This window comes from Anthonomus grandis, chromosome 13 (assembly GCF_022605725.1).
Source record: "Anthonomus grandis grandis chromosome 13, icAntGran1.3, whole genome shotgun sequence".
Taxonomy (NCBI): Eukaryota; Metazoa; Arthropoda; class Insecta; order Coleoptera; family Curculionidae; genus Anthonomus; species Anthonomus grandis.
Window position 1 is genome coordinate 22,562,981 of NC_065558.1, and position 13,890 is coordinate 22,576,870.

The following is a 13,890-nucleotide window of genomic DNA, read 5'->3' on the forward strand; positions in this document are numbered from 1 at the left end:
TTTTAACTGTCTAAATGCTAATCTGTAATTTTTTACGGTTTGTTTTGCTTCATTAATTTTTATTCTTAGTTCTTCTAAGTTTCTTGACTCTTGAGCGTACACGACCTCCTTGTAGTAACCCCAAACAAAAAAATCAATTGGGTTTAAGTCCGGTGACCTGGGGGGCCACTGAATTGGTGCACCTCGACCGGTCCACTTGTGTCTAAATCGCCTATTCACATATTCTCGAACATTTATCGCATAATGGCAAGGAGCCCCATCGTTCTGAAAAAACATGTCTCTCCTTGTCTCCAAATCAACATCTTCTAACAGCTCATGGAGATTTTCTGTTAAAAAATTTAAATAGGATTCTCCATTCAATCGGTCGGGTAATTCAAAGGGACCAATTAGTTTTTCATTTACTATCCCAGACCAGAGGTTTACACCGAATTGCTCTTGAAAATTTGATTGTCGTGTAAGTTGAGGATTTTCAATACTCCAGGAATGATAATTATGAATATTAAAAATGCCAGTGCGCTTAAAATTCGATTCGTCGGTCCATAAAATTGAATTAAAAAAATTTTCATTTGCCGCTTGACGTTGCAACATTTCTTCACAGAATCTTACTCTTCTCGGATAATCTTCGGGTTTTAGTTGTTGCACCCTTTGAATATGATATGGATGATAAGCCATCTCATGGAGTATTCTATGGGCCTTCGATTTCGGTATTCCGATACGGTGCTCATTTGCTCTAAGGCTTACATTTGGACTTGCTTCAACTTCTTCGACCACTGCATCTACCTAATCTGTTTATAACACTATTTGCTTTGTGCAAGTATGCTTATAAATGGTTTATTATATATTTATACCTTTTCTTATGCATGAACACAATTTTGAAATAAAGCTAAATACTATTAAATGTACTGCTAATATTTACTGCTTAAAGACTTTGACTTAGTGGCGCTATCGGAGACATGGTTGAACGATTCTATTAGTAATGCAGAGATTACCATTAAGGACAGACTTATTTTTATATCGAAAGTATAGAAGTAAAATCATAACAAATAAATCTCAGGGTGTGTCGTTTGCAAAAAAAGACAGCTTCATTGCTACTGAAATTAAAATTTTTGATACTGATCACGAAGCATTGTGTTTAAGAATACCACTTGGTGCTATTTCCTACTTTTATGTCATTGTAGTACATTTTGTTTCTAGCAGTGGTATTAACTTATATAAACGTTTTTTTGAGAAAACTGAGGCAAACCTGGGTGGGTAAACAAAAATCAGAATTTACTATTATCGGCGACTTAAGTTAGGCGATCTAAAAGTGAAATCTGAAGAACCCTTAGACTTGAGACAACACTTAAATGTCATACAGCATAAAAATGATATCCTGGAGTTAAAAATTGTTTCAAAGCCTAAGACAATTCTTAAAATCAACTCAGATATTGCTGAAATAAGTAAGTTAAGCAGAGAGATGGTTTCTACAATAAGATTATTAAAATCAGAGAATCAAACATACCTACTGGAAATTGCTTTGTTGAAGGACAAACTGGACACCCACCTTGGAGCATCTGCAAGCTGTCAGCCTGGAAATTTCAACAGTGCTACAAACATTTCTGGAAGTACTATGATTGCAATACCGAACCACCAGGCTTCTCTGCTTCAAGAATTAAGTGATGCCATAGAAGATTCAGGTCTAGGTGATAATAGAATAAAACTTCGTAGCCGAGATATTGCATTTTTAGGATCCATGTTTGTGCTCAAAAATCCCAAATTTTGGAGATTGATACTTCGGCTTCTATAAGCACTATCTGAAAAAATCCAACGACTCCGTCTTAGTTTCGTCTTTCTTAATCCAACGAGAGCATCCCCAAATTCATAGCTCTCATATTAGCCAAGATATTGCATTTTTAGTGGCCATTTTTGAACTCAAAAATCCCAATTTTTGGGATTTGAAGGTTGACATCTCGGCTTCTATGGGCACTATCTGAATAAATCCAACGGTTCTGTCTTAATTTGGCCTTCTAAATCCAACGAGAGGATCCCAAAATTCGTAGCTCTCATATTACTTGAGATATTGCATTTTTAGGGTCCATTTTTCTGCTCAAAAACCCCAAATTTTGGAGGTCTCGGCTTATAAATTTATCAATTAAATCACATAAATTTTTGTATACAGGGTGGAACAAAAAAAAGATATGACGTCATCGGTCATTTTTTTTAATGGAATGTTATATTTTTTATTGCATTTATGAAATATAGGCGAAATTCCAAGCAAGTTTCGTATAACACACTTATCTCAAAACTCAACTGTTTCCGAAATATTTACATTTAAATAACAAGAAAACAAATAAGTACGTCTATTTACAAATTAAGGTAAAATAGAGGATAAAAATAATGTTATAAACACTGCCAATTGTTTCTATTTCCATGGTTGCACTTGTAAAGAATCTCCATCTTCGAATGTCACTGTCAGTTCGAAAATTAAGTTTTTATCAGAATAAATTATGGCGAATTTAACGGAAACCCAACGAATTCAAATTTTGATGATGCTAGGGTACGGGGATCAAGTGCGCACGCAAAAAGAAGTAAGTGAACTGTTTAATGCCAAATACCCAATCCATCCTATTTCTCAGTCAACAGTTAGTAGAATAGAGCACAAATTCATAACTTACTAACTTATTCATAACTTACTAACAGGTCATGTTAGGGATTTGCCAAAATAAGGTCGTCCAAAAATTTCTGAAGAAACAAAATTAAACGTTCTGCTCTCCGTCAAAGAAAATCCAAACAGTGCAACTTCACAAATTTCAGATGATAATAATATAGCCGGAGAGTCAGTAAGGCGCATCTTAAAAGCAAATGAATACCACCCTTATAAAATTAGACTAATACACGAATTAAATGAGGACGATCCTGATCGAAGAAACTAATTTTGCGAGCAAATGATGAACATTTTGCAATAATGACCGTCAGTTTGTGTTACGAGTTTTGTTTTCGGATGAAGCAACTTTTTGATTAAACGGTGTCGTAAATCGGCAAAATTGTCGATACTGGTATTACTGGTCAGTGTCATATCCACACTGGGCAACTGAGTCTCATACACAGTCTCATCCTTAACGGTCGTCCACGAATAGTCCCCGGTACTCGCCCTTCCCTATAAGCATCGCGAACCCTTAGTATCATGCGATGATCAGGCCATCTCTCTGGTATTGGATCACCTCTGCGTTTTACTTGCCTCCGGTATAATCTAGCTGCTTCCAAAGCATTCCCTCTCGCATATCCGTAAAAGTAATTCATTTGTTCAAAGTCTTCGCTTGTAAAAGGGGCCGCGCGTCTAGCCGTATTCACAAAATACAGTACAGAAAAAAATCGACTTTACCACTTACAAAATAAATAAACTTAAACTTGAAATTCCACTTAAAAAAAGAAAATAAAAAAACTAATTCAGATCAATTCAATTTCCAATCAAAAAATCAAGCACACAAATGTAAAAGAAACCAGTTCGTTAAGACGTATTTATCAAAAATCGCTAATGTACGTGAAATCACTACTGCACAAGTACTGCATGTGAAAGAATGGGAAAATAGTAACGGGCCAGTGGTTTATTATTTGTTGGTATCTGGTTTAGAATACTAAATGTCTTAAACAAAAACTTGTTTTGGCAATTGCATTTTCAGTTACTCAAATCAATACGGACAACTTCTTTTAAAACAAGATATTAATTTTAGGATTTTAGGCTTGACAATATATGAACTTATTTTTAGGTATGATGCAATAAATTTAACTAGATAAAATAATCGCGGTAAAAGGCTGATAAACTGATAAAGTTTTTTTAATACTTGGGTTTAAAAAAAATGTTTTAATTTTTTAAACGCCTTTAACTTTGTTGAACTTTTTTTACTTTTGTTTTTTATGTCACAATTTATTTATTTTTGTAAGCAATATTTTAATTTCTGGATCAAATTATCTTTGTTCTTGTCAGAGTCAACTTTTATCTAAATAATAAAATAAAAATCAGGCTTTCGCATTACCTATTTGCTATGAATATAGCAGAAATAAGCATAAAAGTCGAATAATACTAAAAAATCACAAAAAATGTAATAACTCCTAAACTAAAAAAAATCGGATCATATACATGGGGGTAATTCGGATTCCCCCAGGGTTGCTCTATCTCTGGGCGCTCGCTTGACACTCTTTTTTGGGACACCCTGTATATGTTATCTATCCAAATGGCACTTAAATAACAACTAAATGGCAATTAAAATATAAATAAGACTAAATTGTTAAGCTTTAAGTTTGTATGCTCAAACAATTTAATGATTCTTATTGTGATTCATTCCAGAATTGGAAGTGAATAATTGTAACAGTTCTTGGAATTGTTATTGATAAACTAAAGTTTTGTGACTATATATCAGCATTGAGGCAAAAACCGGCTAAAGGATGTTATGCTGTTAGAGTGGTTTCAAATGAACTGATATTGGAAGCTGCAAAATCGATTTATTTTTCTTTGATTGTGAGTCACCTACATTACAGAATAGCATTTTGGGGTTGCTGTAGTCATGGGCTTTTTAACTTTGTATTTGTTTTTCAAAAAAGAGCCATTAAATATAGGTATCATAAAACTCCACTGCACTCATGTAGACCCTCCCTACCTTGTGTTGCTTGTTTATTGTTGAGTCTGCTTGCCTAATACATAAAAAATATAAATCTTGAAAATAATTGCTTCTCAAAACTTCTTCAAAAAACTTCAACGTCTCAACTTCAAACTTCTTCGTCTTTTTATCGCCTAACAGAGTTTTTTGAAGATAATTGGGAATACTGGGAATCTGGAGAACAGAGACTAACTTAAATTCCTTTTACAGAAAATGAATTAATATTACAAATTAAAACCTTGAAAAACAATAGAGCAAGTTAAGATGATTTAATTACTTCTGAGACCATTAAACATTATCACAGACACTTATTAAAACCCCTGTTTACATATTGTCAGCTGCATTTTTAGTGATGGAATTTGTCCAAATGTACTTAATAGGACAAATATAGTGTCTATGTTTAAACAAAGAAATGTAGAAGTAACCACAAACTATAGACCCATTGCTATAACAAGCACATTAAGCAAACTGGTTGAAAAGTGCCTTAAAGTAAGACTACAATGTTTCATAGAAAGTAATAACTTCAAAAAACCAATTTGCTTTCAGAATGAATGCCTGGCCAAGGCCTTTAACACTGTGGAGCATCATATTCTACTAGAGAGGCTACAAAATGGTAATTAGAGGAACTGCAAATAACCTCATAAAGTCATTCTTACATAAAAGAACACAAAAGGTTAAAGTTAAAAATTATTTAAGTAATTCAGTCTTTGTTGACTATGGTGGGCCACAGGGTACTATCCTTGGTCCCTTACTTTTTAATGTTTATATTGATAGCATACTTTCAATTTTGGATGAAGGTGAGGTATACTGTTTTGCTGATGCTACTGTAGTTTTGGTTCTAGGGGAAACATGGGATACAACTATTAAAAGGGCAGAAATTGCAATTTCAAAAATCAAATTCTGGTTAGATAATAGTTTATTGTCATTAAAAATTGACAAAACAAGATTTCTTACTTTTGCCTTGAGTAGGAAAACATTACCTGACTTTCATAAATTATGTGACTTTACCTGACTTTCATAAATATTTCATGTATGTGCAGATTGTGAACCTGATGTGGGTGTTTGTGATTGTCAGGAGGTGCAAAGACTAAAGTATATAAAATATTTAAGTATCTACATAGATGAATGTTTAAAATAGCCCAAACATTTGGAGTATGTCACTACAAAAATAAGAAAAATCATATATAAATTTTATGAATTATACAACATTTTGACTTTTTAACTACTAAAAACAATTTACTTTTCTCTTGTAGAGTCTGTTATCAATTATATGATAATTGTTTGGGGTAGTGTCTGCAGGAATGTCTTAAATAGTTTAGATGTTGTATAAAAATATATAATAAAAATAATTATGTTTAAAAGAAAAAAATATCCAAGCCAATTATTATTCCAAGAAAGTAACCTTTTAAATGTGGAATAATACATTATAGCTGTAATAATATTTATACTTAATAATAATATACAATGCCTTACCCAATGATCAAAGAGGTAAATCATTTCAGCAAATAAAGACCAAAGTGAATTACTGGATTGCCCATACAAGCATCCCTTTGGACATTTAATTCTTATTTTTTTCTGTAATGCATTTATATTATATTTTAGTGTTTAAGTTGTGATACGCATAATATTAAAGATTTAAATGGGAATGTATTATTATTAAGTTTTTTTTTGTTAACCTTATGATAAAATAGTTTAATCACCAACAAACACAGATCCTTGATCCATATTGTTGGCAAAATATGTTTAGGATTAGGTAAAAATTAAGTTGTAAGTACCTTGTAATGTTGTTGCTGTGAATGTGTACCTGTACCTAAATAAATAAATAAATAAAAATAAAAAATAGGCCAATTGGATATAATTAATTTTCAGTAAAAATGTAAAGAATAGAATTTGTAATATTATTCTAATGAAATTTTGTCTTGAATTTTAAATTAAATTTTGTGTTATTATTGTTTATACTAGTATGTTGAAACCACTATTGTGTATTTTTTTAACGGGTTTCTAATATGTCAATTTATATTCCTATTTTATATTATAAGAAGCTTTATAGACAAATACCATGTATTTATGATAATAAAGCATGTTTTGAATTTGAATTTGAAAAATATATAAACAAAATCTTGAATCAATACTTAATAATTAACCTAAAACAAAGTGGAAAATTATCTAATTTTTAGTTTTTTCATAACATAGCAGGATGGTGACAAGGAAGTCTGGCTATACTGCCTTGTCATCATTCTGCTTGTACTGATACTGAAATATAATGGCAGTAACAACAGCTTAACTTTTAGAAATTAGTATAATTATATAGGTAATAGAGCAATACCTATATTTATGCTTATTGAAACCAATCACTTTTGAAATTGGTATAATCATAAATATACAGGGTGTTCGGAAGCTAGATGCAATCCTTTAAGGGGGTGATAGGCGATAGCTGACTTAATTTCAAACATTTTAAGCTAAATATGTGTAGGTCAAAATTTTTTTAAATTTTTTATGGCAATTTTTGCATTTTTCTTAAGAAATACCAAAATTTCACACTTAAACGGTAATAGAGCGCAAGTTACAATTAGTACCTATCAGAGTTTTAAAGTTTATTTTGTTTTGTCTAATGTGTATTAATGAAACTACGATCAATTTCAAGCTTCTGTGTAAACTTATTAGAAAAAATAGAGATATTGAAACATAAAAAATAAATATGGAGTGAAAATAAAAATGCTTTTTGTCAGAAAAGTAATTGAAGACCTTGGCCTTTCTAGATGGAAGGTGTGGACGTCCATGAAGAAAGATGGACAGTGTCCCTTTCATGGTACTGGGGTGCAGGGCTTACAAGAAGAAGACCCTGCAAAACGAATTCAGTTCTGCCGCTTTTTATTAAACATGGTCATCAAGGACCCGTTATTCTTAAGAAGTATCTTGTGGACAGACAAGTCCAATTTTTCCAGGGAGGGTATTACCAACTTCCACAACCTCCACCAATGGGCTGCCAAAGATGCAAATCCGCACTGGAAAAAAACAAAAATCATTTCAGAACAGATTTTTGGTCAATGTGTACTATTATTGGGCCACATTTTCTACCAGAGAATTTAAATGGTGCCAACTATTTAGATTTTCTACAAAATGATATCCCCGTTCTTTTAGACGAAACTGGATTATTGGAACAAGAAAGACCAATAATCTTTCAGCAAGATGGTTGTCCAGGGCATTGGTCCTTGGCTGTCAGGAATTGCTTAGACGACTGTTTTCCGGACGGTTGGATCGGTAGAGGCGGATCCTTTCCTTGGCCTCCTCAATCGCCTGACCTAACTCCATTAAATTTTATTCATATGGGGCCGGGCAAACGAGCTTGTATACACCACAGAAATAAGAACAAGAGAAGAGTTGATTCGCAAAATAAATGAAGCATTCAACAGGATGAAAGAAGATATGACCATAAGAGTAACCACCACCGAAGTAACAAAAAGGGCTCGTGCCTATATTAGAAATAATGGATTGCATTTTGAACATGAACAATAAATAGTTTAAACAAAATTGTGTTTTATTTAACATTAAAACCTAAAATAACCCCATAATCAGGGCTCTAATGCTTAGTAGGCTTATGAGAGGTCAAAAATTTATAAACAAATTTCGACCTACACATATTTAGTTAAAAATGTTTGAAATTAAGTCAGCTATCACCCCCTAAGGATTGCATCTAGCTTCCAGACACCTTGTATATAAAGTGAAATCTATTACTCATAAATAACCATAAAATATTACTAAAAAAGGGTATAATTTAATAAATCAATGTGGAAATGAGACTTATTACAGTATAAATGATTTTTTTCTTGAACAATGTGCATCCTAACTGAGAGATTACAAATTAAGGCATTTTCTTAAATTATTATGTTATAAAATGTTTACTACTTTGTAAACTTCTTCTTCTTCTTGTGCTGCTATCCGTGAATGTATATCTTTTATAATAACATACTGACTTGAAGAAATAAAAATTGTATTATTATTTTGTAAAATAAATTTACCTGTAGGACTGGGAGCAAAGCGTACTCTAACATTTTTAGCTGAATAGCTTCGAAGACTGCTATTATTTAATTTATTACCTATAGTGCCATTTAGCAGGCAAAACCTTAAATTTTTTGGAAAAATCATAGTTCCATTTTCTAATTCTCATAACAGTGCATGTTCGTTCTCCTCTTTCGATTTTGAGGAGTATGGTATGGTATTAGTTGGATTTTTCTAATTAATTATAAATCCTATTCCCAAACACCCCTTTCCTTAGTCTTGTTTTCCACAAATAAAACATATGAATTTAAAAAATTCTAATTTTTTCAACTGGAAGTATTTACTGTTACCGTAAACTGTCAGATGTATTTTTAAATATTGTTATTTAGCCGTTCGGCTGCGTTCCAGTCCCCTCGCAGCGATTTTCTATCTTTTATAAGAAAACGTGGGTTTCAGTTGCAACTTTTTGATTTTAGGCCAATAAGTATTTTTTCCCACACACTCCATCCTTGAAAAGATGGATGAGTTTTCAATTTTTTGTAATGAAGATGACACACTTCCCTCTACGAAGTCTGGTTTTCATTCTTATCACAATACAATAAACGCTCATTTTACATAGGGTGAATGCGCTAGTTAGCCGACCAGTGCCTATTCTCGACCATTTATGTATAAAACAATAAAAAACAAGAACCGAACTCGTTATCTACTTTCATAATCCTTATTCCCGTTTTCGACCATCCGTAATAAAGATTTTTAAATTTCCCGCGCAATCTCTGCTTAAAACAGTCTGCCATTACAGACGTTGTAAATTTGCCAGTTGCACGTGTACCTAAGATTTTAGTGATTTTCTAGTGGTATACTCATTAATAAATAGTAAGTAGATCATCATGCTTTATCTTTAACTAATATGTTTTTGGATGTAAGGTAAAAGAAGACCCTTCTTAGTTAGTTTTTATAAAAAAAAGCATTTTTATTTTTGCATTTTTTGTGAAAATCAAGGTGGTCGTCCATCTGGAACATCAGATTAACGAATTTCTAATTCTCGACCGGGGTGGTCGAGAAATGGATTAATTCGTTTAAAATATAGCGTCTTTTTTTAACTTATGCTTTCTCCTTATGTTCCTTTTCTTTTTTGACATTGTTTGACATATATAAAGGAAGTCTAGGCCAGATTTCGACCACCCTGATAGTTCGATCCTTTTTTAAATATTTCGCGTTATTTTCGAGTGGTCGAGAAATGGTATACGAAATTTAGTTTTTTCGACCACCAATCCTGAATTTATATTTTATTGATTAATTAATAAAAAAAATAATCATGAATGAACAAAATTAATTTTTTGATTTTGAGTCGAATTTGAGCAAATATGTCAATATTATAGGTAACATAATATAATAATATGCTATACCTATTGTTGCAGATGCCGGCGCCTAAAAAATCTAACACAGGGCAACTTTCCGCTGCTAAGCTTCAAAAAACTAAAATAAAAAGAAAACTGTTTCAGTACTCTGCAGAGCAATTAGAGATTGCATTAAACGCAATTAAAACAAAGCATCTGAAAATTAGAGAGGCCAGTAGACAATTAAAATAGCTAAATGTGGATTTCCATTAAAAAAAGCAGATCTTCTTGATACCGTAGAAAAAATTGCCAAAGACATTGACAAAGCAAAATTTTTTAAAAATGGGCGACCAGGTCAAAAATGGTACAAACAGTTTTTAAAAAGGCACTCACAGAGTTATCCTTAAGAGAAGCTGAAGGAATTAACAAGGCCAGAGCTATTGTTACCGAAGAATACGTTAGGGCCTGGTTTAACGATCTGCAAACATATTTGAAGGATAATAATTTCACAGATGTTTTGCATGATCCTAGCCGTATATCTAATGGAGACGAGAGTGGATTTGCTATTTGTCCAAAGTAGTAGTTGTGTTTCCATATATTCCCCCCCAAAGGCCGTTATTCAAAGCATGCCGACCGATTGGATGTTGGGGCGCTCTGATAGTGGTTGGATAAAGAGTGATGTTTTCTACGAATATATAGCAAATGGTTTTTCAAAGTGGCTCGGCAAGAAAGAGATACAACGTCCAGTCATATTGTTTATTGATGGTCACAAGTCGCATATGACCTTGGCTTTATCTGAATATTGCGACCAAAATCAAATCGTGCTGTATGCCTTGCCACCCAATACGACACACATGTTACAGCCTGCCGATGTAAGTGTCTTTAAGCCATTGAAGACCGAATGTTCGCAACTGGCAAGCGCATCCGGAAAACACAAATATGTGTGTTACAAAATTAAACTTCTGTCAATTATTCCAAGAAACTCTCAATAATAGCGACATGAAAGGGCAGATAATTAACGGATTTCGGAAATGCGGGTTGTATCCTTTAAATCCAGATAATGTTGCTTATACCAAATGTGTAAGAAATATACAGGAACAAACCGTGCATTTAGATACAGTAAATATCGAAGAAGATGTTACACCTGCAGAATTGATGGCAGCAAGAAAGGTAATTTTAAAATTAGCTCCTTCCTTGACAGAGTATGGCATCAATGTTGAAGTGATATTGAACGAAATTAAATCTGCTGAAGGAGACGCAAATAGGTTACAAACAGAACAAAATCAAATTCAAGTAGGAGACATTGTTAGTTACAATACCTTACAATACCTTACAATAGTTCCATTCGATGCTGTAACACTGGAAAACAATTTAGAAGCCATTGCTATAACTGAACCTGAAGCTCAAGATATAGGCGAAAACTCAAAAAATAATGAACGTGCACCTATCGTAGAATTTGTGTCTGAAGAAAATGAATCATCGATTGAGAATTATGGCGAGAAGTTCCTCTTAAGCCTTAACAGATAAAACAAACACAGAAAATACAGCGGGTAATAATAATGTTATTGAAGTTAACGGCAATAATGAGCAATTATTATCTAATAAATGCGCAATTAATGATGTAAGCGCGTCAGTAACAATATCTGACATTCAGCATCCTCCGAAAGCAATGCGATTAAAATCCATCTTGGATAATCATTTGTCATACCCCAAGCCAGTAGAATAGGAATGTAAAGGATAAGTTTCCCAGTGCAATTTCTTCTCAAGTTTGGAGACTAAAGTTAACAAAACAAGAAGATGAGAAGCGACAAAAAGAGGAAACAATCAGAAGAGTTTGAAAAAGAAAATGATAATAACTTAATAATTGAACGAGGGCATCTGCAATGTTCATCTTGCAATGAAGATTTAATAAGTGATACAAGAGGAAGATGAAACAAATGTCGGATGTGATAAGTGTTCTAGGTGGTACCACATGAAATGTACAGACTTCATTGGATTATCTTATGATGACATTTCTGATAGAGAATATACTTGTTTGTTTTATACATAATAACGCTTAAATTTTAGTTGTTGCGCTAATTACAATTTTACTGTTCTCACTCTTTTCTTAAGTATATTTTACTAATTTTTATTCATATATGCATATGCATTTACTTAGTTTTTTAATAGCCAAAGAAGTACCAATTTTTTTTATAAATTTATGTATTATTTTTACATTATTTTATAAATACTTATAATAAATTTAGAAACAAACCTGATTGATTTATTTATTTAAAATGGTTTTTATATTATGGTCAATAAATAGACTACATAAATCCAGTTCTCTCGACCGCCGGTCGAAAACTGGGCTAAATGTGGTCGACAATATGTCACCTTTGGTCGAAAATTGGAAAAAGGTAGTTTTTTTACATTTTGCCTTGTCAATAATATTTCTTGAAACGATAAATATAATTAATATTTTCTAGCTAGTTTTAATAAATATAAATCAAATATTTTTAGAAACTAAATGTCAGCATACTTAAATTAACTTTTTTTATCATTTATGAAAGGTGAGATTTACGTTAACTGGTCGAGAATAGGCGCATTCACCCTATTATGGATGATCTTTTATCAACTTTGGAAAAAGATGTGGGCGCCGGGAGGGGGGTGCACTTGCACCCCCCTGGACTTCAAGAGAATGTCAATTATTATTTGTTTGCGTTTGCAATAAGACGTAACACAAGCAAAAATTAAAATTTTATTATAACACAAAAACGATAGCCTATAATAGTTTAAATAAGAATCTAAGGCGCAGAGGTTGTTGTCCAAAGACGTTTAAAACCTTGTCAATAAACTCAATATCTTCCTCTTTCGATGAACGTTCATCAAGCAAAGACCGCTTAGTCTCGCGTTCCCCATCGTTCTCCCGACTTAGTTCCTTGTTCGGCTGTCTTAAACATCTGGTACCACGTAGTAGCCTCGGCAACAAAATTCTGTAAAAAGGCCCCAAAAAATTCTGTATATCTCCCGCTACTTGTAAAAACGAGGCTTTATCGAGCTTTCTCATATTTTTGGGATGTAGCTGCATTAGGGAAAATAATTTTTTATGTGTAGCGGAAAATCGAGTTTTAAGAGACGAAATAACCGAGTCTAAATATGGAGTGAAAATAGAAATTCTAAAAAACTCTTCTACTTTTTCAGATGGTTGGTTTGATCGATAGATTTGTCTTGCTATGATTCGAGGACGCTTAAGCTCAACATGCAGCTCCTGGCAGATTTTTTGAGCTCTTTCAAAAATTATGGCGAACTCTATCAAGGAATTATCTCGATGAAATTGAAACACGGTCATCAATTTATTAATATGGTCAAGAACTTCTTTTGTATTTATATTTACATTTTGTAATTTATTGCACACTGGTTCGAGTTTGGTAGAGTAGGAAGCAATTACTAAGAGCGTAATAATGTATGTTGAAGTTGTCGCAGTCGTATAAAGCTGATATGCTTTAGTTTTTGTTCTTGAATTTGGTGCAGCAATGGAAAGTTCTTCTAGAGCTTGTACAATCGTAATAAATTTCTCAGAAAATATCCTTATACTTTTGTATTTTGCTGCCCAACGTGTTTCACAAAAAACAGGAATATTTGGTATTTTGTTTCGTCGCAATATGCTTTCTCTAAAAAAGTTTATAATATCCTTTGTCGTCCCAGCGGAATTTCTTACTTCATTGATGTTATTGATTACAAGATTTAATATATGATTTGCACAGTGGAAAAATAGTGCTGTAGGATACTTATAGAGATGGGCAAAACTGTTATTTTTTTATAACAGTTGCAACTGTTATTGTTATTTTTTCACAACAGTTTAAAATAACAGGTTTCTGTTATTATTGTTATTTTGATATTTACTTGTTATGTATACTATACTTTTTGAATATAATGCCCCA

At 32.6% G+C, this 13,890-nt stretch overlaps 1 protein-coding gene across 1 annotated transcript in view; it reads right to left on the bottom strand.

The window, feature by feature from the left end:
• Positions 1 to 8,945, bottom strand: part of LOC126743816 (probable glutamate--tRNA ligase, mitochondrial) — a 33,644-nt gene extending 24,699 nt beyond the window's left edge. The window contains exon 1 of the mRNA XM_050451046.1: positions 8,654 to 8,945. Within this exon, the coding sequence (XP_050307003.1) occupies positions 8,654 to 8,780 (127 nt within the window). The 5' untranslated portion in view covers positions 8,781 to 8,945. The remainder of the gene's footprint in view (positions 1 to 8,653) is intronic.
• Between the last annotated feature and the right edge of the window lie 4,945 nt (positions 8,946 to 13,890).